The sequence below is a fragment of the Genypterus blacodes genome, unplaced genomic scaffold (genome assembly GCF_046128005.1).
Source record: "Genypterus blacodes isolate CSIRO-AG114 ecotype Tasmania unplaced genomic scaffold, CSIRO-AGI_Gbla_v1 ptg000059l_1, whole genome shotgun sequence".
NCBI classification, from domain to species: Eukaryota; Metazoa; Chordata; class Actinopteri; order Ophidiiformes; family Ophidiidae; genus Genypterus; species Genypterus blacodes.
Window position 1 is genome coordinate 272925 of NW_027466871.1, and position 26843 is coordinate 299767.

The 26843-nt window shown below is 42.5% G+C and overlaps 1 protein-coding gene across 4 annotated transcripts; it reads right to left on the reverse strand.

The window, feature by feature from the left end:
* On the reverse strand, window positions 1–26569 carry rorc (RAR-related orphan receptor C). 4 transcript variants are annotated; one of them, XM_076153763.1, is made up of 17 exons: window positions 26347–26569; window positions 26021–26178; window positions 21158–21344; window positions 20676–20835; window positions 20385–20495; window positions 20141–20265; window positions 12130–12159; window positions 3964–4049; window positions 3730–3871; window positions 2863–3261; window positions 2575–2676; window positions 2364–2485; window positions 1768–1900; window positions 1538–1645; window positions 1331–1441; window positions 952–1061; window positions 1–857 (listed from the first exon to the last, which is right to left on the reverse strand). In XM_076153763.1, exons 1-17 carry the CDS (start codon window positions 26387–26389, stop codon window positions 693–695), a joined length of 2292 nt encoding a protein of 763 aa, XP_076009878.1. In that variant the 5' UTR covers window positions 26390–26569; the 3' UTR covers window positions 1–692. The 4 variants fall into 4 exon arrangements, with proteins under 4 accessions (XP_076009878.1, XP_076009880.1, XP_076009879.1 ...); XM_076153765.1 differs by having other exon boundaries at window positions 2–857; window positions 21272–21341; window positions 26255–26568; XM_076153764.1 differs by having other exon boundaries at window positions 2–857; window positions 21272–21344; window positions 26255–26568.
* Window positions 26570–26843: the final 274 nt, after the last annotated feature.

Sequence of the window (26843 nt, forward strand, 5' to 3'; positions counted from 1 at the left end):
AAGCATCAGCACTCTGTCTGCATGGCAACAGTTTTTATTTAAAGATTAAAAGGGAATTAGGGAATTAGTTACACAGATGTCTCCAGTGATTCATGCTGAAATCATGTCTCGGTTCCTCTTGTGGCTTTTAATGCCAGAAAAAAATAAAACACAAAAAGTTCATTTGACAAATGGAAAAAAAACGAAGAAACTCACTCCCATTCCTGCATTTTCAAACAGATATTTTTCTACATTTAATGCAACATCTTGTCAAAGCCAAACAGTGCTGAGTTATTGCAGTTACACAGCTTTACAGTTCAGAGGTGCTGCTGCTCTGAAGAATGTATTTGTCAACCTGAGGAGAAACATATTACAGAATAGGCAGTCAGTAGCTGAATAGTGTATCCTGTGAGGTAATGAATCACCTAACACACTGACCTTGTAAACACACACAGAAAAACAATATGCATGTAACCTTAAAACAATCAAATCAGCTTCAAGCTATGAAAAGGCTTTAACTCCTGTTTGACATCATCTACAAAAAGCTATAAGTAATACTGAGCATGCTACAGCTACTGTGCTCCTCTCCTTTATTTCTAATATTAGAAAAATAGATTTTATCAACAAGCAATGGTGAGACTTCAACAAATGTGTGTGCGATAGTATGTGTATGTGTATGTAAGATGTTTGTCTTTGCATAGTCTGGTGGATGCTCAGTGGGGGGTCCCAGGGAGCGGCTCCCCCTCAGAGGCAAACAGCTCCTTGTACAGCGGAGGAAAGAGGGAGTAAACGGTGAGCGGGTAACGCTGACTGAACCAACGCAGCTTCTCCATGTGCAGGCTGCACAGCGAACGCAAAACCGCCATCCTCTGGTACAGCTGCAGGTAAGACACACGCACACACATAAACATTTACCACACTAATCTGATGGCTCAGCAGATCAGAGTCTCCTCTTCATAGTGAGACCTGTACCTTGTGCAGGAGACTTTCTTGGTTGTCTCGGTGTAAAATGTGTCTGAGGCCTAATTCCATGCCTCTCTGCACTCTCTGAACCCGGCTTCCATCTTCCAGACACGGCCGATCTGCACAGGAAGACAAAACAAAAGTTGTAAGGCACCCTGCTGCCACTGGTCCTGGTTCACCAGGTGGAGAACAAGACCAGTATTACACAGTGAGCAAAAGGCAGCAAGTCTTAACACAGACTTGCCAGGAGCCGAAAAGGCCTTGAAGCAGAAATCAGTGTGTGGAAAACTTCTTCTCGTCACTAGCTTGTAGATAACAATGCCTCTTAAGAGCCACTAGGGGGCAGATAGTCTGGCTGCATAAGAATTAATGAAGTATTTGATCTCACCTGCATTGATCAGCACCAGAGCGCTAAACAGAGCGATCTGCTGCTCAGTGAGCTTCAGCGCACACATACCATGAGCAAAGTCAAACACTGCTGCGATGAAATCACCACAGCCTGCAGGAGAGAGGAGACAGCAAACAAATCATGACATGCCCATCGTGGTCATTTCATCTCACAGCTGCCTGGACCAACATGTAGCCATATCCTCACCCAAAGACTTGAATACTTCAGCTCCAGCAAATTTCCCATCAAAGAAGACAGTGTTGTTCTCTGTGTTAAAGAGCCGACTCATCCTGACCAGAACCACCTCCATGGAGCCTGAGCGAAGAAGGGGAGGAAGAGTGAGGGCACAGGAGCAGAGAGGGAGACATTAGAGGTATATGAGACCAGGATGAAAGCTCTGTGGGCTAATGGTGCTGCTACCTGGCAGATAAACTCACCCGTCTTGAGGAGAGCGATCTGGTCGTTCTGGCTGAGCAGACGGAAACCAGGGATGTGTTTTGCAAACTCCACCACGTACTGAACGGCGTCTGTCAGTCGAACAGCACAGTGCTGCCACATCTCATCTACTGACTGAGAGAGAAGAGCAGGATTTACCACACAGAAATAACAACAACATTAATAACATCTCTTTATTTACTACTGCAATAAGGTATTAATTGTATATACATCCATTATCCCATTAAGTGTGGCTTTGGTGACTTACAGGTGAAAGTTTAATTACAACCCCTTACCGAATCAACTCACTGTATACATTATATACAGGCACATATTGCTGAGACAATGTTAGACGTAATCCCAACACCAAAAAGATAAGCCTGGTTTGACAGCTGCTGCCACATCAAAGTGATTAATTTTAACTCCAACACAGGCTTCCAGTATAATGAGCGGGGAGGTGAGTGAGGAAGGAGAGAAACGGAAACAAACTGAAAGTGTGTCTGGGCCTAAAGCCGTCTGCAATGGACGCTTTTGATACCAAACTCTGGGACTGAGACAAGTACAAGAGGAGATGTAAGAGAGAAAGCAGGATGTGTACTTTGCTTTGGTAGTCTTGGATCTCGACTCTGCTGAAGAGTTTCCACCTGAGGTCCTGCAGCTCCTCGGCTCTGAGCTGGCTCGTCTCTCTATGGGAACGCATGATGCTGGAGCACAGCTCATCTGGGAAAACAGGACCACGCACATTAACTAAAGATTACAAACACAACAGAATTACAGGCCCACTTGAGCCCACTCTGCCCTTTGCTCACCTATGTTTCCCAGAGACTGGGGGTAGGTGCTGTAAGGGTCCTCCAGAGGGTCATAGGGAAGAATCCCCATCAGATCATGAGAAACATGTCTGGAGTCAAACCCTGAAACAGAGAAGAGAAGCTGATAAGTAAATATGTCTGTAAAGGGCTTTGAGAAACTATCCTCCTTCACAGTAAAGGCTTTAAAAACCTGAACCCTTCTTTTAAAAACCCAGAGTGTTGCTATAGCGCCACCATCAGGAAAAGGGTGAGGGAGAGGAGGGTAAAGGATGTGTGTGTGGGCTTCACCTCTTCCATTGGATTGTCCGCTGCTGGCCCCCCTCCCCTGGTGTTTTGATGAAGGGGCGTTGCTGGAGCTACGGTACACCAGGCCTGAAGCCTGGGACTGGTTTGGGGAGCACAGCAGGTATGGGTGAATACCGGTGGCGTAGGGCAGCAGCTCGGCCTCGGCGTTGAAGGAGAAGCTTGAAGCCCCGGGCGGGAGGAGCTGGTGGGAGCGCTCCTGACGAGCTTTACTGGAAAAGGACAGGACAGACTGGTGGTCTCCCAGAAGCTGCTGCTGCTGCTGCTGTTGCTGCTGCTGCTGTTGCTGTTGCTGTTGCTGCTGCTGCTGCTGCTGGCGGTGTCTCTCCACCTCAGCGATCAGGGAGTCACGCTGACGTTTAGACATCCGACCAAACTTCACCGCTGAGGAGGACAACATGGAAATAAGAATCATTTTAAAGATGCACAGAGCAATACAGGAGAAAGAAGCTTCAGCATTTGACTGTTAAAGAAATCAGAAAGTATTAAATCTCACAGCCCTTTCAATCAAGCCCAATCCTTTCCGACAGTCACAATAGCGCCACCATAAGGAAACCTGCATTTTAGAGCCTTTAAAGTTTGATGTCCAAACTATCTAACTATTAAAGCCCAAAGGTGAACAGCAATTTGGTTCAAAATGATGGTCTCCATTTTCAGGCACACATGTATGCATGTATACTTGATTGTGTGTGTGTGTGTGTGTGTGTGTGTGTGTGTGTGTGTGTGTGTGTGTGTGTGTGTGTGTGTGTGTGTGTGTGTGTGTGTGTGTGTGTGTGTGTGTTTGTGTGTGAATGTGTGTGTGCACGTGTGTGTGAATGTGTGTGTGCGCGTGTGTGTGTATGTGTGCCCCACCGTCTCGGCTCATGCCCTGCTTGAGGCATTTCTGCAGTCGGCAGTGTTGGCAGCGGTTGCGGCTGGCCCGGTCGATCTGACAGTTGCTCTGGCGGGAGCAGGAGTAGGACACAGTGGGCAGCTGGCTGCGCCGAAAAAAACCCTGACGTATGTTGAAAAGAGATAAGTCATCTGTGTGTGTTTGTGCATGTGTGTAGTATGTGTGTGTGAGTGTGTGTCATGCTGTTATCTCACCTTGCAGCCCTCGCAGGTGATGACTCCATAGTGCACTCCAGAGGACTTATCACCACAGATCTTACACGGTATAACTTCAATGTCGGCTGCACACACACACACACACACACACACACACACACACACACACACACACAAAAGGAATAACAGCTGTTTTAACTTTTTAGACAAACAAGTGGTGCAGCCCAATATTACACACCAGGTACAAATCCAGTTTTGAGGCTCTATTTCTTGAGTTTTACCATTTTGTGTAACATTGCACTTCTGCTCCACTCTTTCACTCTGTACTCCTGATCCCATCATGAAACTTACACAGATGATATGCAGTCGATCTATTTACAAATCTGTCATATTTTAAGTCAATCATTGTGATCATGATATTGGCCGTGGCTGCTTATCAACACGATTGGCGTTGTGTATTCTGTGTATCTAATTCTTTATTTATATAATATAATAAAGATGTTGAGAGCGATACAGCCTTGGTGATCCTCACTAAGGGCTTTCTGGTTGTATAATTTGTTTGATGAGGTTTTGCCAAACACAGATTAGTCAGTCAGACGTTAATGATGATGATGATGATAACATTGTTCAGCACTTGACGTCGTGAACAACACTCCTTGAAGCTGTGAGAACCTGTGCTGAGTGTGTTGTGCTGTACTTCCCCTTAAACATGTATGATTCCTCTGTGACCAGACTGAACCAAAGGTATTTTCCTCTCCATCACCTCCTGCCTTAATACTAATGAACAGAAAAACATCAAATACTGCGAGGAGAGAGACTTCTGAAGAGGCGGAATATTTGCAAATGGAGAAAGGCAGAAAGTGCGAAGGTGTCAACCTCAGAGCTCTTTCAAGTGGTTAACTGGCTTCTCTTTCGCTCTGAGTGTCCCTCTTTCAAGTCACTTCTGTCTTTGTGAATCCCTCTCTGTCTCGCTCATAAAGGACATTGCTGCCAGTAATGTGTCTTCCTCCATCACTGCCAGTAATGGCCATCCCCTCCCACCTCCCCCTGACCTGATCTCTCTCTCTCACCCTCAGTCACTCTCTCCTTTCTCTCTTCCTTAGTCTCTGTCTCCCTCAGTCCCTCTCTCTCTCCTCTCCTCTCTCTCACGTCCTCAGTGAAGTACAAAAAAGGTGCCAACAGTGTAAACACTCGCTCTCCTAACACTAAACAATGATTTATCTCTACCTCCCATCTTCGCTTACGCCATCCACAATTGCACTGGAGGCGTGATTGACTACTACGAGATCAATATCACGCCTGTGTGATCATGTTTAGATATTTGTTTCCGTGTGTAACTGTGTCACCTCTTTTTACAAGTGTGTGTTAGTGTGTCAGTGTGTGCCCTATTTATATGGGCGCCACAGGGATCACCCATGAGTGTCATCAGTCGTAATAATAACTACAGAAGCAATCCAATAACACTTTGATGAAGGCAGGAGGTCAAGGTGAATGAATGAAATCATCAATAGAAACGATCAATATTGATGAATAAACAGTGAGTAGTTGATAAAGTGAGTGAGTTTGGACAATGATTCCATTTCATGAGGAGCAGAAGGAGTGAACATCAGTGGTCTCTGTTTTCTCACAATTTCACTTCTGATTGTCAACCTCAAACAACAGGAAATCCACTGTGACCCACAACCTTTCACTGTTCACGCACACACACACTCACTCACACACACACAGCGTAATCACAAATTCTCTCACACTGCTGCCCCTCCATTTATGCTCCCTAGAAGATAATCATTCTTCTTTACATAAACAGAGCTGACACACTGAATACACTGCACAGTATTTAAAGTGATCAGCTTCAACAAACCGAACGCCTCTGAACAGCTTCTGTTCCGCCTGAAACACTACGTTTTCCACTGACGGCCTGAACGTACCGACGCGGCGGCGGCGGCTTCAGAGTGGAAACGAACTTCAGAAAATCATTCACACTGCAGCTCCTCTCAGCTATTCTGTCTCTCTGTCTTATCTGCAGCCACAGGCCTAAACCAATCAAAGCCAAAATCTCTTGGCATGCATGTGTGTGTGTGTGACTGTGGGTGTGCATGTGTATCGAACAGTTACACCTGAGAGTGAAAAATACTGAATAGGAACTAAAACCACCTTAACGCTCTCCACAAACATCCTCTTCAGTGAAAGAAGAGGCTGCACCATAGCGCCTGATGCTCAGCATGGATAACCAAATGTTTACACGTTTACAATCATACCGGTGTATATTTATGTATCAGGACTGCTTCATTTGCATTGCATTACTTTTCACATAATGATGTTTATCTTTGCAAAGCTTTTATTAATGTTATTGGGATAAAATAGCTTTATTGTTGAACTCTTATCTGCTTCTGTACATCAGTACTCTAAAATCAAATCAAAGAATTACTAATTGTGTTCGTTGCAATATCTCGCGCTAAACTACAGTATGTGTTAAAGCCACACAGTATGAAACCATCAGATCAAAGCAAACCACACGGAGCTAATTTAACAGTTTAACAGTAACAAAAACTAAAGCAAATGCCCCTCTGATTGATTTGACCTGCCGTACATGTAATATGACACGTTAAACCACATGATGATAAGATGTTAAAAGTATAAAACAATATGTAGAATATGAGTACGCTGATGGAAATATGCAGCTTCGGCAGTCAAGAGAAAAGAGCGCCACCTCCTACACTTCCTTCACATCTGAAGCAGCCCGACGATGGCACACACACACACACACACGGAAGCACCCACACAAGCACACACACAGACTGATTACATCTTCATATCATGTAAGAATGATCAATGATTTACACTTTATCATTTATCAACAACACAATGAGGACAGTGGATTGTGAAAGGGAGATAAAAACAAACAAAACACAACCTTCAATACTGACAAATCAAAAGCGAAAAGAGAGGCAAAAGGCAAAGGCCGATCTGTGCCGTGAGTTTATTGCGGCCGGTGTATGGGTATGTGTGTGTGCGTGTGTGTGTGTGTGTGTGTGTGAGCGTGTGTACAGACTGCGCTTGCACTCCTGCGTGCTTGTGTACCTAAAGATAAGCTTCCGTCAGAGGAAAGTTGAGGTTTTTTGTCCGTTTACAGTGGAAGAGCAGACTGCTGACATTGTGATTTTACCCTGAGAATGACAAAAAAAAAGTGTCACTCTTTAACCCCCCCGCCCCACACACACTCACACTAAACCCCTACGCATGTCCCATTGCACGTAGACACACACATTGACACACACACCAGTAGTGTTGATCAGTTGCGATCACCAGTGTTGATACATGTTCACATTCCAAGGACAGAAAGAGGATTCGCCATTTACGAACATATTATTTCGTAGGCGTGATCATCGGCAAAGTGACACACATTAACACGGATCAGATAATAATTTATTGATATTATTGCACAGCTGCTTTAAAGCGACTGCAGACATTTGCAGTGGAACATCTGACGGAGTTCAGATGCTTAAATATGAAACGCGTCGTCTTTCTGCTCTCTGGCTCAAGCAGGTTGGATAGACGCGATTGTCAAACAAACTCTTCAGCACAAATTTAACATCTCAGACCTTCTTTTACACCGAGAACCTCTCGGGTCAATGTAGCCGTAACAGAAATCACTCCTGTAAGAACTCACTGCACTTCACTCACATACAGTTAAATAAGTTCTTATCTTTTTCATTTCTCTTTTAAATATCTTGTCCTGAATGTCATCCCTAATGTATTTTAAAGCCTTTTTGAAAGCACTTTTGACTGACTTTGTCAATAAAATAAGTATTGTGCAACATCTTTAAGAATTGCAATGTTTTTTTAATTTACAAAAGTAATAAACAATCTACCAATATAAAGTAAATACTGTGACTATTTCCTGCTGTATTTAACTAAAACATGCAGCTGCTTCATCATTTTTACAATCCATCAGCTCTGATGATTCATTTGACCTGAAAATACAAAGTATGAATATATTTCTGTTTAAATGAAGTCACTGTTTTTAAAGTATCTGAAAAAGAAGAAGAAATAATGTAGAACCACCTGATTAAATACAGAACGTGAGGGAATTCTACCCGTCTGCTGTGTATTTACACCAAACATGAGACAGACTGAGGTGCTTCGTCTTTTCTACGTTCTAGTGTCACACGGCAGCATTAAGCTTCATTACATCATTCAACGTTTAGAAGCACTAACGTGGGAAAAGATGCGACTTTGTCAGATGAAAATAGAGATTATCAAAGGACAGCAGCTACCGTGAGATTTACCATTTTACTTTGAAGCCCCGGCAGAATTTGGGGGTGTTGGGAGGAGGTGTGCTGCTTTGAGGTGAGGAAAGGATATGAATCAGCCAGACTGTCGTATTTCATTTAGCATGTTTTGAGGGGGAATGTGCCACCTGCTATTTTGATGTTTGCTTTGATGTGAAGTCTACAACTGCTTTGCTGCTGGAAGTGTTTGTGTGTGTGTGTGAATTTGCATTCTGAGGAACAAGGAAATCCTTTTTTGATGAAGATACAATACGAAACAAGACAGGAATCCCCCTCAACGCAACAAAACAGCCATGAGTGTGTCTGTGTCTGTGTGTGTGTAAATTGTATCAGTAGAGAATTAGAGAGATTCTCAGTAAATAATTGTTCTCCAGCTGTGGCAAAGGCTCACAAATATGAGAGATAGTGCATATCAGTGAAGAACAAGTCTTCCTCTGTGCTCCTCACACAGCTGCAGGGCAGAGAGACGCTCACATCTCGGCGCCATCTAAGAAGCAGCTGCGCATCAGTGTGTGTTAACATGTGTGCATGGATAGCTCTGTGTGTGTGTGTGTGTGTGTGTGTGTGTGTGTGTGTGTGTGTGTGTGTGTGTGTGTGTGTGTGTGTGTGTGTGTGTGTGTGTGTGTGTGTGTGTGTGTGTGTCTGTGTGTGTGTGTTTGCAGGGTTGCAAGAGAGTGAGTGTGATGCAGCCTGGATAGATGACACAAGATATCAATATTCATTTGTTGTTAATTGCTGTTGAGCTACTTCTAACTTCTTCTTTTTTTACATCTGAATCTCTTTTTGCTTATTGAACTTTTTTTCTTTCATTCCGAATTATGTATTTTGAGCAGGACGTAAAAAGTAAAAAGCTTTTGGAGCACGTCTGTCATATCTGTACCACTGTGTGTGTGTGTGTGTGTGTGTGTGTGTGTGTGTGTGTGTGTGTGTATGTGTGTGTTGTCTTACTAATTAAGAGGTTCTGTGTTCCGTGAGTTCCTTGTGAAGCTGCATTAGTTTGTTTTCAGGTGTGTGGGTTTGTTGGATGATGTAATTCTGTAAGATTTTGTGCATTTTCCATATATATTCTCTATCATAATGAGTAAAATGAAGCATTTTTATTCCACGATGGACATTTTGAATTTTCTTTCCTTATGGTTTCTTAGAATTCAACAAAGTACAATTATTGATTCTTTCTCTTTAATGTGTCACATTATTATTGGAACAAGGCAAAGGTTGTCTAGGCTTGTTCAGTCTAAGTGGCTGTGTGCACAATCACAAATCACAATATTATCTGCAATATTTAGTCATTCAAACACAAGCAATGCTGCATCCTATTGATCATTTTCTTTGTGTGGGTAAGGATTTAGATTTTTCACGCTGACTGACAAAACCTGCGGTCCTAAGAGCAGATCAGGTCATGTGAATACAAGCCTTTATCAGGTTCCAAGGGGTTTTAAATCTGAATATTCTGTTTAGCACAAAATGTGATTTTAAAAGCCCTGATTTGATCAAAAAACTACTGAGTGATTCCGATCATATAAAATCTTCACCTTTACATACCTGAGGGTTCACTGCATGTGTGGGAGTAAGAGAGGAGACACATATTCAACAAATGATTCAACTCACATTACATTCACACAACTTACATTCACCAAAAGCTCAGAATTGAGTCACACTGGCAAACACAAAACTGAAACACACACACACACAAACATACACACATATCGATGGGAATGAGCCCAACAGTCGACCGATCCAGACGAATGAGAACGGGCCAATTACCTGCACAGATACACTCAACCAGATCTGGAACACAACTCCAAAAATGAGTGTAAAATATGGATGATCGTAATTGGAAGTAATAAGTCACGATTCTCTGTATATAAATGAGACACACACACACACACACACACACACACACACACACACACACACACACACTTGAATAGCACGGCCCTGGTGCAGTTGGACAACCTGAATACGTGCATCTGTGCTTGATGCAGCAGGTGTCTGAATCTGCACAAACTCTCTGTTTCTTCGGGGATTGAACTAAAGACATACCGGATAAAAAGCTGCTTCGACCTGAACCTGACACTATGGTAGCAACACAGCGCAGCATCCGCATCAGCATCAGATCGCAGTTTGATGAGGAAGGTAACCTAATCACTAAAACACACACACACACACACACACACAGACACACATGTCAACCAACAAAGAGCTTCATCCCTACCTCTCATCTTCCTCACTCCTCCACTTGTCTCAGACGTCTTGTCCCACTTTCACAAGCGCACTTTCCCTCCCGCTTTATCTAATGATGCTCGTTCTTTGTTCACACACTCAGACGTGTGTGTGTGTGTGTCGTCGTCGTCTTTGCACCACCTGCACTTTCACTCGCTCACTCTTTCTTTGCGTGCGTCCTTTGGCAGGCTGTGCTAGGTGCTCACTGCAACTTCAGCACACATTTACAGACTTTTGACAGTCACCACCGTGACGTTCACTGCGTGTCTGTGTGTGTGTGTGTGTGAGTGGAGACACAGACAAAGGATGGGTGGGGGGCTGTCCCTTGCCCTGTCTTTTCTCTCAGGTACTTTTCCCCAAACCTTTGTTATCATCCTTCACCCCCTCACTCTGAACCGTCCTACAACGACCAACACATATTTGCTCGGTTTTACACACTTTATCTTACAAACTGCTGAAACAAAAGAACAGAAATTTGATAAGGATTTTGTGTACATCAGAATAAAAATGTTGCACATGAAAGTTTTATTGGTACCACTCTCCTCAGTTTTATGCTTAGATACTAACTAAGTTTTGCAATTTTACCTTTGAAGCTTATTCTCCATGTGCACTGAGCTTTTGCTTATTTTTGAATGCAAATAACAAAATCAATAAATGAGTAATCTATCAAATAATTATATATTTTTCCTTTGACAGTTTTAATTAGATAAATAACTAAACTTCTTATAATGAAATTTTAAATTACATTAAATTTCAATCAATCAATAAATTCATTTCTCTTTTCTTGCCCCGTTCATTTATCTCTATGATCCATCCACACTCACATTGTGAATATACTTGCAAGCACAAATCTGGATTAACTATACAAACAAATCATTATGACTCTGAAACAATCAATAAATAATCAATTTGTGTAACATCAAGTCTGCAAAATGTTTCACACTACATTGCCACTTTCAATAACACCCACAGGTGCGCTGAAGTTGTGGCAGAGCGTGTTAAACCAAAGAAGTTAAAAAAAGAAGAGATGTTATCACTGTCATCTGCATTCAGAAGCCAGAGCACAAAAAACATAGTGCATGGTATTTTCATCTGTGTGTGTGTGTGTGTGTGTGTGTGCGTGTGAGCGAGAGAGCGCGCGAAAGAGAGAGAGCGAGAGAGAGAGAGATAGAGCACAGCTGCAACACATAGCACCCTACGTTTATTGCCAATGGCCCAATGCTGGAGGCACTAGTGTGTGTGTGTGTGTGTGTGTGTGTGTGTGTGTGTGTGTGTGTGTGTGTGTGTGTGTGTGTGTGTGTGTGTGTGTGTGTGTGTGTGTGTTACCATACAGGTGCAATGTTGTATGTTCACTATGACTTTAACCACAGTGCATGCACAAATATCTAGCACACGCATAAGCAATATCATTACCGCGGAAAAATGTGCACACACGTGTGCAGGCAGACACACACACACACACACACACACGCACACACACACGCACACACACACACACACACACAATAAAGAGAATGGGCCTGTTTCACAGCCGACATTTTGACCTCATACAGGTGAAGCACTGGAGTAACTAACATTAATGACGGCTCTGTTACATTAAGAGTTGTCAGTCTAAATGGGATGCATATTGATGATATTGATCTTTCCTTTCTATAATGAAGGAATAAACGAGTGTGCTGTGATCACTTACTCAGATGAGGCTTCTTGGATGTGGCTCCTCCTGCGACAGAAAGAGTTCAATCACACATTAGTGAATAAAACCCAAACGCTTACAGGCTGAACAGAAACATAACACACATTTAAACTCAGCTTAAGCAATGTGTCACAAATGGCTTTCAGCTTTGGATCAATAAAGCCAGAGGGAGAGCAGCAGGGCTGTGGTGAGATGTGGTGCTTAGAACAACACAGTGTGCGAGCCTGAAAACTCCAAAACTGAATACTTGTTTTGTGGAATGTGGCCCGGGGGTTGATCTTTAAACCAAGAACTCACACAATCTGTGATCTAACAGGGTTGCCACCAAAATTCAAAATGCAGATTTGGAAATTGCTGTCACACAGAAACTGATGGTCTTTTTTTGTCTTTTTTAAATAAAACCAAAAAAAGACAAAAAACTAATTCAAGTTATTAATGTTTTCTGGAGGGGTTAAAAGTTTGGCTTACATGTTGAAATATATGATCAAATATGTAAAATGGTGACTTCTCCTCACTGAAACAAAATCTTCAAATATGAATGTTAATACAGGATTTTATGATTAAAAAAAGTGAGTTTAAGTCCTTTTTTTTTAATGTACACAATGTTAGGAGTTTTACTTTTAAAATGTATTTCAGTACAATTACTTATTACCTGTTGAAACATTTAATCAGTAACCTAATACAAGAATCACAATATTAAAGTAATGTCATTTGTTATTTTTTGATGAATTTATCTTTATCCGTATCTTTAAATACGCAGTATATAAAATATCCATTGGACATGGTAGTAGTTTGTCTCTTATTTTGGCGGGGAGCTGTATGGCCGATGAGGCAAAACGGCAACAGATGAATGGAAATGAGAAAGTTGCTCTATTTGAATGGTGGATGGAAAAAGCTTACGGCTGCGCTCTGACAGCAGCGTCACCACTCGGTTCCACCCGCTCGTCCGTTTGCAGCAGTGAACCGGCGGCTGTAACGAGTTTCTCTTGTGCACAGTGGAGCTGTGAGTGAGCATGTAATCCTGCTCGTAATCCTCACCTCCACTAAATGTATAATTAATCTGATTACCACTTTGTTTCCCCCCGTCCCTGGAACAGAATACAGCTAGATTTTTTCTTTTCATAAGATGTGTATTTTACTCCCACATGAATACAGAATGATTGTTCATTATGTGCACAGTTGAGTTCAGGTACCCACATTAAACATGGAAACACCAGTAGAGGAAAGGATTAGATTGTTGATGAGAATCCATTATAACCCATTAAATCTAAACCTTGGTGAGTACATTCAACTATGAGAAACTTCCTCTTTGTCATTGATGTTTTGTTTTGTATTGCATTTATTTACTATATGATGTCATATGGTAAATTATATAATAAAGTAATAAAGTGTAATCTTTGACAAAATTTTTACTAAAACATCACACCAATAAAGCTTTATTCAATTGAAATTAAGTTACATATTAGATTTGTACCTACACTCCTACTCTGCTGCAGTATATATGTTTGCGTGACTACATGTACACAGGCACACAGACACACGCACACATACACACACACACAAAGACACAGACAGACAGGAGATAAGACACAGAGGAAGGTTGGCAACTGTGAAGCAACAGGTTCTCTTTTTGACCGCAATTGTGAAAAAGTCTGAATTTCACATAGTGTGTGTAGATGCGTGGTGGGCTATTTCTTAGCCAGAGGGTGTATTTCTGGACTCGTATGTGTGTGGTGTGTGTGTGTGTGTGAGGGAACAAGGTTTAGAGGCAGGGGAGATAACTATCAATGGAAGGCATAGAGCTAGCTGGCCTGTCGCTTGATCAGGCCCTCTGTGGTTTCCACTCTTTTCCTCCCCTTGTCAAATCAGTTTTGCTTCATAAGCAGAAAGCATTGAATGAAAGCGGAGCACACACAGATACACACATGTGCACACACAAACACAGAAAATGCAGAGAAATATCAACACTGAGGCCAAATGCATAAATATGATTGATTATATGATATATGATATGATATGACATATGATGATTCATGTGACAAAATAAAACTTATTGAAATAATAAGTTTTATGAGTTAAGAGTTGATCTCGCTTAAGGTCTTATGAAATTTGTTTGTATATAAGCGTGAAAGTAATATTTCACACTGAATTAATGTTTCAGGTGTGTCCAAATGAGCAACAGAACTCTAAAGCAGCTTCCTATTTGACTACAATCAGTCACAAATGACTGTAGCCACACAGAGTATAGTTTAGATTATGCCTTAGTTTGGTCACAAATATGGTGAGATTAATACAAATTTGTTAATTTATGTATTTACACATTTATATAACTGCACTTCGGACCACTGAGATAAAGATAAACAAGCTAGATAAATGTACATATCAAGAATCAGAATCAAATATCAACAAATCTGAATCGAGTCAAATCAATCCTAAAATGCTCGTCGATGAGGTGAAGCAAAAAATGATGTAATCTGCTCTGTATTTGTTCTCCAGCTTCAGCTTTTTGAACTCTGGTTAGTATAGTTAATAGTTTATAGTCAAGTTGTGGCAACAGACACAAACACATGGCTACATTGTGTAAATGTCTTGTCCAGTCTTAGCCTTGGAAACAGTTTTAGAATAAATGCTGAAACATGGATCATTTTCTAGCTTTATCATTAACCAAGATCCATCACTAAGGTCTGGTGGTTGATGTCACAAATGTTTCTAAATTACAGCTACATCAATACAGTGTGGCATGTACTGTATATAGAGAAAAGAATGGTACCCAGAATAGATCCCTGTGGGACACCACAGGTCATTTGTAATTCATGATGACTTGGACCCTTTTGGAACTACAGACTTTTACTCAACAAACAGGAGCAATAGCACAAAGATACCAAACCCCTGCCAAATACTGCTAAGTGTGAAAATATGATGAAGACGTGTCAACTCCCACATCAGCCACTAAAACCAAGACATTCATCATCTCAAGAAGCCCTGCCTCAGCAGCACAAAAATGCTACAACCAGACTGAAACTGCTCCCTAACCAGAATAAAACAGTTTCCGGTGTTTTTGTCTTATGCTAAACACTGACACGAAGAAAAAAGCCAGGAAAGGATGATGAAAATGAGGACACCAATTTTTTCTTTGCACATCTAACTCCCCCATACTAACATCCTTTTATTTTTCATGACAGTCTTGCAGTTAAACAGCATATGTGATATGCGTAAATGTGTTCCTATATAACTGACCTATGATAATACATATGTCCCCCCCTCGTTTTGACAAGCTCACTATAAAATCCACGATAGCAAACCTCTTATAATTATAGCTATTGTAATGATTGATTTTCAGAGCAAAAAAGAGGCAATTACACTGAATATCAAAACATGACTTCATTTTAAATCGCTATGCTTCATATTCAATGGATGGACGATGCAGAGAGGCCATGCTGTGCGTTAGTAGGAAAGCTGTGCAGTGTGTTTGTGTGGCGGAGGGACAAGCCGTCCTCACCGAGTTGGACTTTAGCCAGGGAGAGGCTTTGAATAGAAAAGCATCAACCAAAAACAGAAGCAAAATAAGAGCTAATCCCCCAGGATTACTGCCACTCTTACCCACTCACACCACCTTAACCCCACCTGGGAATAAGGGATGGGAGGCTTAGTGAGGTAAAGATGGATGAGAGTGGAAGGAAAGAAGATAATAGTGAATGTGGTGAAAGGGGGGAGTGCGACAGAGGCAGACACAGAGAGAGGCTGGTGGAAGTGATCTGTCGCATGAATGGAGAGCAGAAGGAGATAAAGAAAGTGAGACTAGTAGGGGAGAGCGATGGGAGGGGGATAGAAATGCATTGTGGGAAAATGAAGTGGATAGAAACACAGCACGCCAACAAACAGATAAATAAAGGTTCAAACTGGAAGCAAAAATGGTTTTGCTTCCAGTTAATGCTGGAAGCAAAACGTACTTAATCCAGTTAAGTACGTTAATGCTCAAATTTAAATAAAGCTACTGACTCATTGCCAATCTTTTCAGAAAGTTCCATTCTCAATCACATATTTATATTTGACTCCAAAACGGATATTTAAAGTATCATTGCAAATTGGTACACATTCTTATTACTTAACCGCCTTTTTTAATCTCTTGTGCTTCAATAAAGAACAGTTTTAATTGTTCAACTAATCAGCTCAATAAAGGGAAGAATTCATTGTTTTTGTAAGTCACAACTATCTCCAGTCCCGACTTTGCTGGTGTGAATTTGTGTCATGTAGTATTGATGATATTTAGGTCAAATAAACACTAATAGTTATTGACTGTCTGTTGTTAGTTCTAGAGTGAGTTGATGGTGACAGCAGGGTTTAATCTTGACTTTTGAATTTTGATGACAACAGAAACCTTTTCATTTACATTTTCAGTTACCCACAACTGGCAATCGCCCATGGCAACCACATGACCAAATCTGCTCCTGGAAATAATGTGCCATACAGATAACAATTACTTCAGTTTAATTTAGCTCATTTTGACAGGGACCAAGTACAAGAGCAGAGAGGAGACACTGTGCTCCAGAGTGAACCGATTCTTCTTACCTACACCCACAACACGATGGTACATTCAAAACGTTCTACATAATTATGACATTTAACAACCGCACAGAGTTGTGCACAGAGTTGTGCACGTGTGTGTGTGTGTGTGTGTGTGTGTGTGTCCACACATGTTGCTGCACACTGAGTGTTTCCCTCAGAGTGAGAGCTCGCTGGTGGATCCTCTTACCTCTCCTGATGGGGGTGTCAGTTAGGGGCGCGTCCAGCTCCTCATATTCCATAACTCCCTTGTCAACACAACGCGTGGGGCCACACTCACTCAAACACACACACACACCTCTCTCTCACACACACAAACGCACGCACGCAGTGAGAAACCACGGACTGTTGCTTCGTCAGTCAGTTTGAACTCCTAACTGTCTCCATTTGCCTCAGAGGTGATCGGGGCTCAGGCTACCTGTTGCTCCGCCGCCCGGGCCGGCGCAGGCACCTGCAGACGCGCACCGCCATCTCTGCTCCCTCGGCCCCTTACAGCGGCTCCCACCACTCGGGACCGCATTTTCCGTCTCTCTCTTTCTGCCTCTTTTCTCCAACCGTACACCTCCTCTTGTGTGGAAACTGTTGTGAAATAATTAGAATCCCCCGAGGCGGTGAAGCTGGACCGGACAGGCCGCTCACAACAAGCCGTGCGCCCCGGTCCTCTTCCTCCTCCCCCTCCTCCTCCGTGAGCCCTGACCGTCCCGGGCCGCAGAGAGTTATGTCACCGGGACTTATGTAACAGCAGCGGATCGGGTTTTACTTGGTGTGTTCCGTTGAGAAATATAATCCCGTGTTGCTGCCACTAATTTTCGCCACGCTAATCGAGTCAATACACAATGAATGGAAGGAAACATGAATTCCACCTGCAGTCTTTCACTTTATGTCGGAGGAAAGCGCATTAAAGACAATCCCCGTTCATGTGAGGGAGTCATTAACGTTGCCAGTTAAGAAGCAGCTGCAGGGCTCCTTACATGCAACAGATGCACAGGGATGTTTTTATTTACGCCACACAATCTGCCATGTTAATGTGGGTATCTTTAAAACAACTGCAGACACAATAGCAACTATGAATAATCAATGTGTTCTCGGTTTACATCATTGTTGCAGGCTGTGAGTAGGCCTGACGCAGCACCAACACTGTCTGGGTCAAAGGGGCCACAAAGAGACAAACATACGTGCAGGATAAATTGACTTAATATAAAAAATATATAAAGTATGTTGCCAAGTCTGTGAGTTCTTTAGAGAAGTGAAAGGAGCTGCCGATTGTAACAAAGGCCCATAAGAAGTCCAGGTGGATTTTATGAGTTAAGCAAGGGAGCCAGAGTAAAGTTGTTCCCAGGGTGCCCATATATGTGCCTGTCCAGAATAACACTCATAAGCAGGCCAAAAAGTCTAAATGAAGTTTGGATCACTCATGATTGCTGCCAAATGAAATGACATTTGGATAGTTCTCCATGCTGCTTCCTTTAGCAGCTGGGATTACATCAGTCATAACAGATGCTGATGATAAACCATAGTGACATTTTGCCTTTTAGGTGGACTTTGCACTGCAGCTCAGCTACAACAGACAGATTGTGCTACAGTGGGTCTTATAGCAGGAACCCCCATCCCCCTCCTTCAACCCAACTTGACCACATGACTCTAAAAGGGAAAAGACACACACACACACACACACACACACACACACACACACACACACACACACACACACACACACACACACACACACACACACACACACACACACACACACACACACACACACACACACACACCAGTAAGCCTTCAGAATCTATCGCTGTATGTGCAAAACTGAGGTTAGAGATATGAGGGGCCCACACAAGACCACTAGACCTACATGGCACAGGCAATGTCATGAGGCCACACACCCAGACATCAGACCAAACTGTGTGGGAACTAACATTGAAAGATGTGCAGGGTTTGCTTCAGGTAGACCCAAAAGAAAGATCAAGACCTCCACCAGCATTGATGTGTTTCATAGTAATAGTACACTTAGCACTATAACTACATCTACAGTTGATTTAGGCCACAATCAGTAGATCCACTACATAAAAATGCAGATTCCTGATTGCTGAATAGGCAGAGGTGAGAGGGTGAAACAGTGATAACATATAACAACAACAGCTCAGCGGTAAAGTCACATTGATGTTAATGCCACATGAAGACAAAGCTTTCTCCTGTCTATGAAATCAAACCATGATGAAAGTGTCATTGAATCATATTCAGTAAAGGATGTTTCTAAAAAGGTCATTGAGTCTTTAAACTAATATCAACCATGTCTCAGATGTCATGTAAACTCTGGTTACGCATCACAGTCTGTAGCTGATGCCAGAGCAGCACAGCTCTCTCTGATGTGGACAGTATGATCGGTCGTTACGGTAACATTGTGGCATGTCTCAGTCATTTCTGAATGTAAACAAGTGTTCAAAGTGTGAGAGAGGCAACAGAAACCAACCTATGGACAAAATAACTCTTGCTATCATGATGATTTTGGCTTTGAACTCCTGATGAGTCTCTGCTGTAAATTTCAGTTAATGGTGTTGACACATGGGACTTAGTTTTTCCATAACGTGCAAATGTAACCACATTAACCACATGATGGGGCAATAGTAGCAACCCACACCTGAAATGAAAGTCAAGAGAAATAAGAGAGGTGGGCTAAACTTTTTGTACTTTTGGGTTCTTAAGTTTACATCTCCTGAAATGTTTCCAGTTTGTAACTTCAACTTTTTTTATTCTAGATGCAGATCATCTATTCTTCCTAAGAGCACATTTATATATCTCATAAATTGTGGAAACACCAACATAAGTGAAATTATAAAGGAAATCACATCAAAGCCTCGTTTGTTTCAGCCCCAAACCCTATTATGGCTGTTAACTTTCTTTGTTACATTAGCAGTGAACTCTATAGCTCTATTTTTGGCTTAATATTATTATTACAGCTTTCAAAGAAAAAAAGTCACTATTTTAATATGCACAATATTTTGCCTCTAACATTGAAAACACATTTAGATATGTGATGTTTCTTTCTCTTCATTGTTGTGTAACGCTGTGTAAATCCTTCACTGTAAGAGGAGAGGACAAACCAGCAGAAACAGATTCATGATCATTTGAAAATAAATTTAATATGATCATTTTAAAAGTGAAAATGTTCACCCTCCCGCTTTCACACATGCACACACATGTGGTGTGACTTGCTGACAAACTGGTTTGGGTAGGCGGGTGGTTGCTGGAGTGTGTATCAGTCTCCCAATATGTTGCTGACAGTGACTGACAGGAACAGAGCTATGAGAGGCAAGACAGAAAGCAGGACAGTGAGGAGATACAATGAAGCCTACGTGACTTATTACATGCTTTCACACCAACATGTCCCATCAGACATTCTGTGTGAGTGTGTGTGTGTGTGTGTGTGTGTGTGTGTTACCTGTTGCATCTGTGTACAGTTTGGAGCCGTCCGTGCTGGTCACTTTACATGAAACAAAGATTTTTCTGCCTTCCTTCTTATCCAGACAGGATTCAATCAGCAGTGTGCTGCCCAGTGGGATGGGGCTTGGGACAACACACACGTTTGTTAGGGCAATACTGACTTGTCCACCACCAGTCCTGATGCACTTAGGAAACAATGGTATTAATAATGGAATGTTCAGAAAAACAAGTTCTTCTCTTACCTGCGGAAGTTGATGTTGAGGTTGCCAGTCAGCACAAGTTCAGATATTAGAGCAGCATTCTCTGCCAGCACAGTGTCAATGATGGTCCCTATCGCCCCGCCATGGATAATCCTAAAAACAAAACAAAAATGCTGGTGTGTGTGTGGCTTTACATGGCATGTTCACTGGAACTCAGATTAAAAACTGCCATGTGGAGTGAGATATGATGCTGGTTTAAGTCGTTTGGGCCAACAGAAGAAGGAGCCACACCAAGGTTTATCCATATTTGTGTGATATCAAAGATCATCTCACCCGAGCTGCCCCTCCAGCAAGTGTCCCACTTGGAAAACACACACACACTTCTGCTCCTCTTTGTTCTCAAATGTAACATACTCAAATGCTGCTCCTGGTGCTGTTGTATTGCGGGTGAAGGAACAAGCCTTTGACTGGGTTTGCTGACTGAAAGACAATCCTGCAGGACAAACACACATGTTGAAGAGTCAGCAGCAAAGAAGCAGAAGGTTTATTAGACATTTCCAACAAGCAATGTTTTGAAACATCTAACACTAAGTCTGGAGCACTGGTGACACAATGCTCCACTGTACATGTAGCTTGTCAAGATATCAGTCTGCAGTGTGGCACAGATGTCAATGCTTTGGGAAAAAGACTAACAACTAACTTTGATGGTGATGGAGTGAAAATGTGGTCTCTGTGTGAAGGCTGCTCACTATATACATTTCATAATGGTGTCTCTTGCTGCACACAAAGGTTCCACATTTCCCCTGTCTGTTCACCTTCAGCATCTTTGAAGAAGCGATTGTAGCTCGGCAGTCTTCTCCAAGGCCCTCTGCGTCTCTCTCCTCCCTCGGTCTCCACCTCGCACTGGCTGTTATAGTGCTCATACAGACGCATCATCTCAGAGCCCCATGAGGAGTTGGGCAGGCTAAAGTCCCGAAGTTTGGAGAAGGATGGCGACCCCTGCTGGAGAGAGAGACAGACAGACAGACAGACAGACAGACAGACAGACAGACAGACAGACAGACAGACATTTGACAGCGATATCAATCAAAGAGGTCCATCTGTTAAATTTGATTAAACTTATTTGCCACAAACTACGTGAACTCTTGTAATTACATTACATTACATTACGAGCATTTGGCAGACGCTTTTATCCAAAGCGACTTACATTACATTACCACCCTACGCAGAGGGGGGAGCAATTGAGGGTTCGGTGCCTTGCTCAGGGGCACCTTGGCAGGGACTCGAACCGGCGACCCTCCAGTTCCCAAGCGGAAGCTCTACCCACTGAGCTACTGCCTCCCTCCCTCCTACTGTGTAATATCACACAGCACTTCTTCATATCACCACCTTTCTGTTGCATGTATCTCTCTCTCTCTCATTTGATCATTAAGTGCAGTGCAGTGAGTCGAGGCCCAGTGGCTCACGTACCGACACGGTCCGAACCCAGCAGGTCCTGGAGGAGCCGCAGCATGCAGACAGAGAGCTGAGTGGAGTCCTGCATGGCGGCGGTGAGACGAGGCTCAGGAACAAGTTGGACACTCTACACAAGCTCCGTGCCATTGGTGCTCTTCACCTGACTCCCTGCTGTGTGAACCCTGTAAGCTAGACTCTGCCTACCTGTATCTTCTACTCAACCGGTTCAGACCCACTAGACGAGTTTGAGCAATCATCTTGGGGTGGGAAGGTGGTTTGATTCCAGGTTCTACTTAAAAAGGCTATATCAAAGTGCTGTTGAGCAGGTTACTTAATCCCCTAATTGCTCTTGATGACCTTGTTTGCATTGCATGGTATGACTCTGCCTTCATTGTGTAAATGGGTGCGGTGTATCTTTCAGGCACATTTAAGTTCTAGTTTGTGTTGTTACTTACAGATGAGGAATAAACAGCTATGACAAACAGCTAAATAAAACCATGTACATTTAAATTTGGGTTGTCTGTCATGAGGATGATCTTCATGAATAAAAGCTCAGTAAATTCATTTTGTATATGCAATCTGGATAAATGTGCAGAAGTACATCTGTGCATTTATTGGATTTAGGAAAGTGTGTGGGAGCTTCCTGATTTAAAACAAATTACGCAGAGCAAATAAATGAAAAAACATATTTTCTATTGAAAAACGTCACCCAATTGCATTTGAAATTTCTTGAACAGTGGCAACAGAATTTTTTAATACTGTAGTATGTAATGTTTCTATGACCGGTGTGTGAATAACACTGAGTAGAGGTCAAGAAAAGAATCCCTGACTGCAAGAGGAAAGTGTAAATGGCTGACGTCCTCACAGAAATGTTTGTTTATTTTTATTGAAGAAAGGTAACCATGGAGACTGAAATGAATCATGGGTTGTGGCAAAAGTAGAAATGGGGGAGACACAAAACGAAAACAGGAGGATATGAGTCCTAATGTGAACCTATGTGCTCTATATCATGGAGTCAGAGCTGGCAGATATTAGAGGGACAGGACTCAATTCTAGGTCTGTTGCTCTTCCTCATCACCATCATTAGAAGAAGAGCAACAAACGTCAGGACACCCTGGGATGGGATTGGGACAGCGAACACGCATCAAAGTGTAACACTCGACTGTATGTCACTGATGTTGCTTCAGTTGTCGAGTGTCGGTGAGCGCAACCACATTGGGACAAGTTGTCCCGATGTTTAACCGACTAGATGGACCTCGAGCTGAGTTAACTCGAGTGTGACGTCATTCCCTGCTGCGACTCCTCGACGCAGCAGACAGGTTCGTGTCAGGACACTCCCGGCTTGCATTGTGATTGGCTGTGACGGCGCACTCGGGCAGGCCGCTTTAACTTTATTAAGAGACAAGACTCAAGATTCAATTAGGACAAATCTGATCCGTAAGAATGTCCCATTAACTTTTTATTTTTATTGAAGAAAGGTAACCATGGAGACTGAAATGAATCATGGGCTGTGGCAAAAGTAGAAATGGGGGAGACACCAGGGAAACAAAACAAAACAAGGGCAGATATCCAGTTTGGGAATTGTGTGGTAGCTTCCTTCTTTCAATTCGCACAATTTAGTTTGGAATTTCTTGAACAGAGGTAACTTACAGTTTAAATGCTGAATATAATGTTTCTATGACTGATGTGTTAAAAAGAGGTAAAATACTTCAACTGCAAGAGGAAAGTGCAAATGTCTGACGTCCCCACAGAGATGGATGAATGATATGAGCTCATAATACAAAGTTAATGTTATATTTAAAACAATTACCTCAGAATCTCAAAAGTGTGTGTGTGTGTGTGTGTGTGTGTGTGTGTGTGTGTGTGTGTGTGTGTGTGTGTGTGTGTGTGTGTGTGTGTGTGTGTGTGTGTGTGTGTGTGTGTGTGTGTGTGTGTGTTACCTGTTGCATCTGTATACAGTTTGGAGCCGTCTGTGCTGCTGACTTTACATGAAACAAAGATTTTTCTGCCTTCCCTCTTATCCAGACAGGATTCAATCAGCAGTGTGCTGCCCAGTGGGATGGGGCTTGGAACAACACACACGTTTGTTAGGGCAATACTGACTAATCCACCACCAGTCCTGATGCACTTAGGAAACAATGGTATTATTACAGCACACTATGCAGAGTGCAATGAAAATCCACCTGCTAACCAATCCTGTGTAGACAATGAATGATAACCTTGTACAAGCAAAATAGATTTTCCACTAGTAAGATGTTAGTCCATTGAAGGATGCTTGTGTGACTTCAGTCGTGCTGCCTAATGTATCAAATGTTAAGCAATAAACAAATGAGCAGAGACAGCAAAAGCTTGACAGAGAAGACATGAGTAACAGCATAGTGGAGGATAAGGAGAAAACACAACACACTGCACTTCACCCAGAAACACTGCATCTGCCCATTATTATTAACATACTAAACATATTAAAGATGCAGTTTTCCTCCATTAGATTAGAATAAATAAATACAAGTCCTTCTTTTACCTGCAGTAGTTGATATTGAGGTTTGCAGCCACAGCAAGTCCAGCTGTATTCATAGCAAGAGCAACGGTCACATTACCAATCAATGGTGGCTATCGCCCCCCCGTGGATAATACTGGAAGCACAAACACATAGCACTCAGCACTTTACTGAACAATAAATATGTACAGTAGAACCTTAGAGCAGGGGTCTTCAACGTTTTTCAGGCCAAGGACCCCCAGTGCCTTGTATAAACATGATTTTCTCATCAATGTCTGTTGACCTTGGAGGGATTTGAGACTAGTTTGGAAGTAATCAACAGGTTTGTCTTTTAAGTGGCTGTGGGTAGTCTCCAAGTGACGCTGCAGCTTTGATGGCTTCATAGATTCGTTTGACAGCACAGTAGATCAAATGACACACATTGGTAATAGATGGAAGATAACATCTTCTGCCTCCATTCATCCGTTCACTACAATATGTTGGATTCATGTTATTTTGTATTTAAAGCAGTGGTCTCCAACCTTTTTGCCACAGAGCTACTTTGACAAAATAAATGTGTCCGAGAGCTGCTCATGTTTTACATCATTAGTAACATTTATCCACATGGCGGATTCTCTACCCAAACCAGCTGAATAAGTGTCTTCTGTGTGAACATTTACAAAATTTTGATATCCAATACTCAACCCTACATTTTCAGTGTCAAGCTCACACTAATGAATTCACATCATATTAACCTCAAAGAAAACAGAACGATGTTATTACTGATTTTACTATTTAACTAATACTATACCTTTCATATTTCCCATTTGTCTTTCCACATATCACTGTAGTAAAGTAGTTATGGAATGTTCTTGCAGTGAAGCATGTTCTCTGTCCTACAGTTTTGGAATGTTTTCCTGTTTGAAAGAACAAACACTGGATTGACTGGACATGATGTCTGATTTCTGCAAATTCTGCCTTTGTGTTTTCACAATTGTTAAAATGCATCCAAATACTGCTTTTTTCCAGCTGTCACTCATCTCTGCTTCACTCTGTCCTGCTCTGTACCTGTAGTGGACCGTCAGCACGCCCCGCCCCTCCCTGCTTGATGTTATGATCCTTGTCTGTTTTCATGTGAATTGGACGAACGGCACAACATCAATTCAAACATTCAGTCTTCCCCGTGTTCAGGGCACGGAGAAGACCATCCTTTCATTCTGTCTTGTTTTAAGTTGCAGAAAAAATAAAAACGGCTCTCGGACGGGAGCCTGCTCCCATCGTTCAGTCGGCTCTTTGAGCCGATTCGTTCGCTGACGACACATGACGCCCTACTAGAAGCCGGAAAGTTCCGTGAAAAGTTGCTGTAGCCTCTGGTGAAGTGGCGCTCCACAGACGCGTTCGCACCGCAAACGAGACACGCACACATTTGTCATTCACATTCGTAAATTTTTTAAATTCCTTATGGAAATAGTATATTTGTTGCCTGTTATCGGGGCTATTTTCCACGGTCAAAGTCGGCGTGCACTCGCGGTGTCACGTAACTAAACATGACAGCAGTGCCTTCCTTCCTAGTCTCTTTAACGTTTAAGATTTACATTCAACATCCACAGATTTATGTCAGAATAAAATGACACCTAAGCGTAAAGAGAGATTAATAAGCAGCATCTTCAATATTAAGATTTGATGTGCAATGATGTATTGAACCCATATGTATTCGACATAGAAAAGACATAAAAGATCATCTCACCCTGGCTGCCCCTCCAATAAGTGTCCCACCTGGAATACACACACTCTTCTGCTCCTCTTTGTTCACAAATGTAGCATATTCAAATGCTGCTCCTGGTGTTGTTATGTTCCGGGCAAAGAAACAAGCTTTGGACTGGGTTTGCTGACTGAAAGACAATCCTGCAGGACAAACACAAGAGTTCAAGAGTCAGCAGCTAGTGAAGCAGAAGGTTCCACATTTCCCCTTTCTGTTCACCTTCAGCATTGTTGAAGACGTGATTGTAATGCGAATCAGATCGCATAAAGTGCAGTGGGTCGAGGCCCGGTGGCTCATCCGGGTTCACATACCGACACGGTCCAAACCCAGCAGGTCCTGGAGGAGCCACAGCATGCAGACAGAGAGCTGAGTGGAGTCCTGCGTGGTGGCGGTGAGAAGAGGCTCAGGAACAAGTTTGATACGCTACACAAGCTGCATGCCATTGGTGCAGTAACGATGATGATGGTGAGGAAGAGCAACAGACCACCAGACCACCTGGGATGGGATTGAGTCTGGTGGACCAACAGCAACAAGTTCAAATGACTAGTTAAACTACAACAGAGTTCACTCGAGTGCGCCGGCACAGCCAATCACAATGCAGGATATGAGTCCTGATGTGAACTTGCAGCTTGCATTGTGTTTGTCGTGACGCCGCACTCGGGCAGGCCGCTTTAGCTTAATTAAAGGGACATTACTCTTATTTAGGACAAATCTGATCCATAAGAATGTCCCATTGTCTTGTATGGATCACCTCATTAAATAAAGCTACAATTCAAGTTTCACTGTACAAAATGTGGATTCCAGACCT

Bases quoted from the DNA above. Each gene is read 5' to 3' on its own strand.
- rorc (XM_076153763.1), bottom strand. From the start codon at position 26,389: ATGCTGTGGCTCCTCCAGGACCTGCTGGGTTTGGACCGTGTCG. The intron at 2,677-2,862 runs GTGAAGCCCACA...TCTCTGTTTCAG, and splicing joins CGGACAATCCAATGGAAGAG to GGTTTGACTCCAGACATGTT. The intron at 1,901-2,363 runs GTACACATCCTG...CTTCTCTCTCAG, and splicing joins TCCAAGACTACCAAAGCAAA to TCAGTAGATGAGATGTGGCA.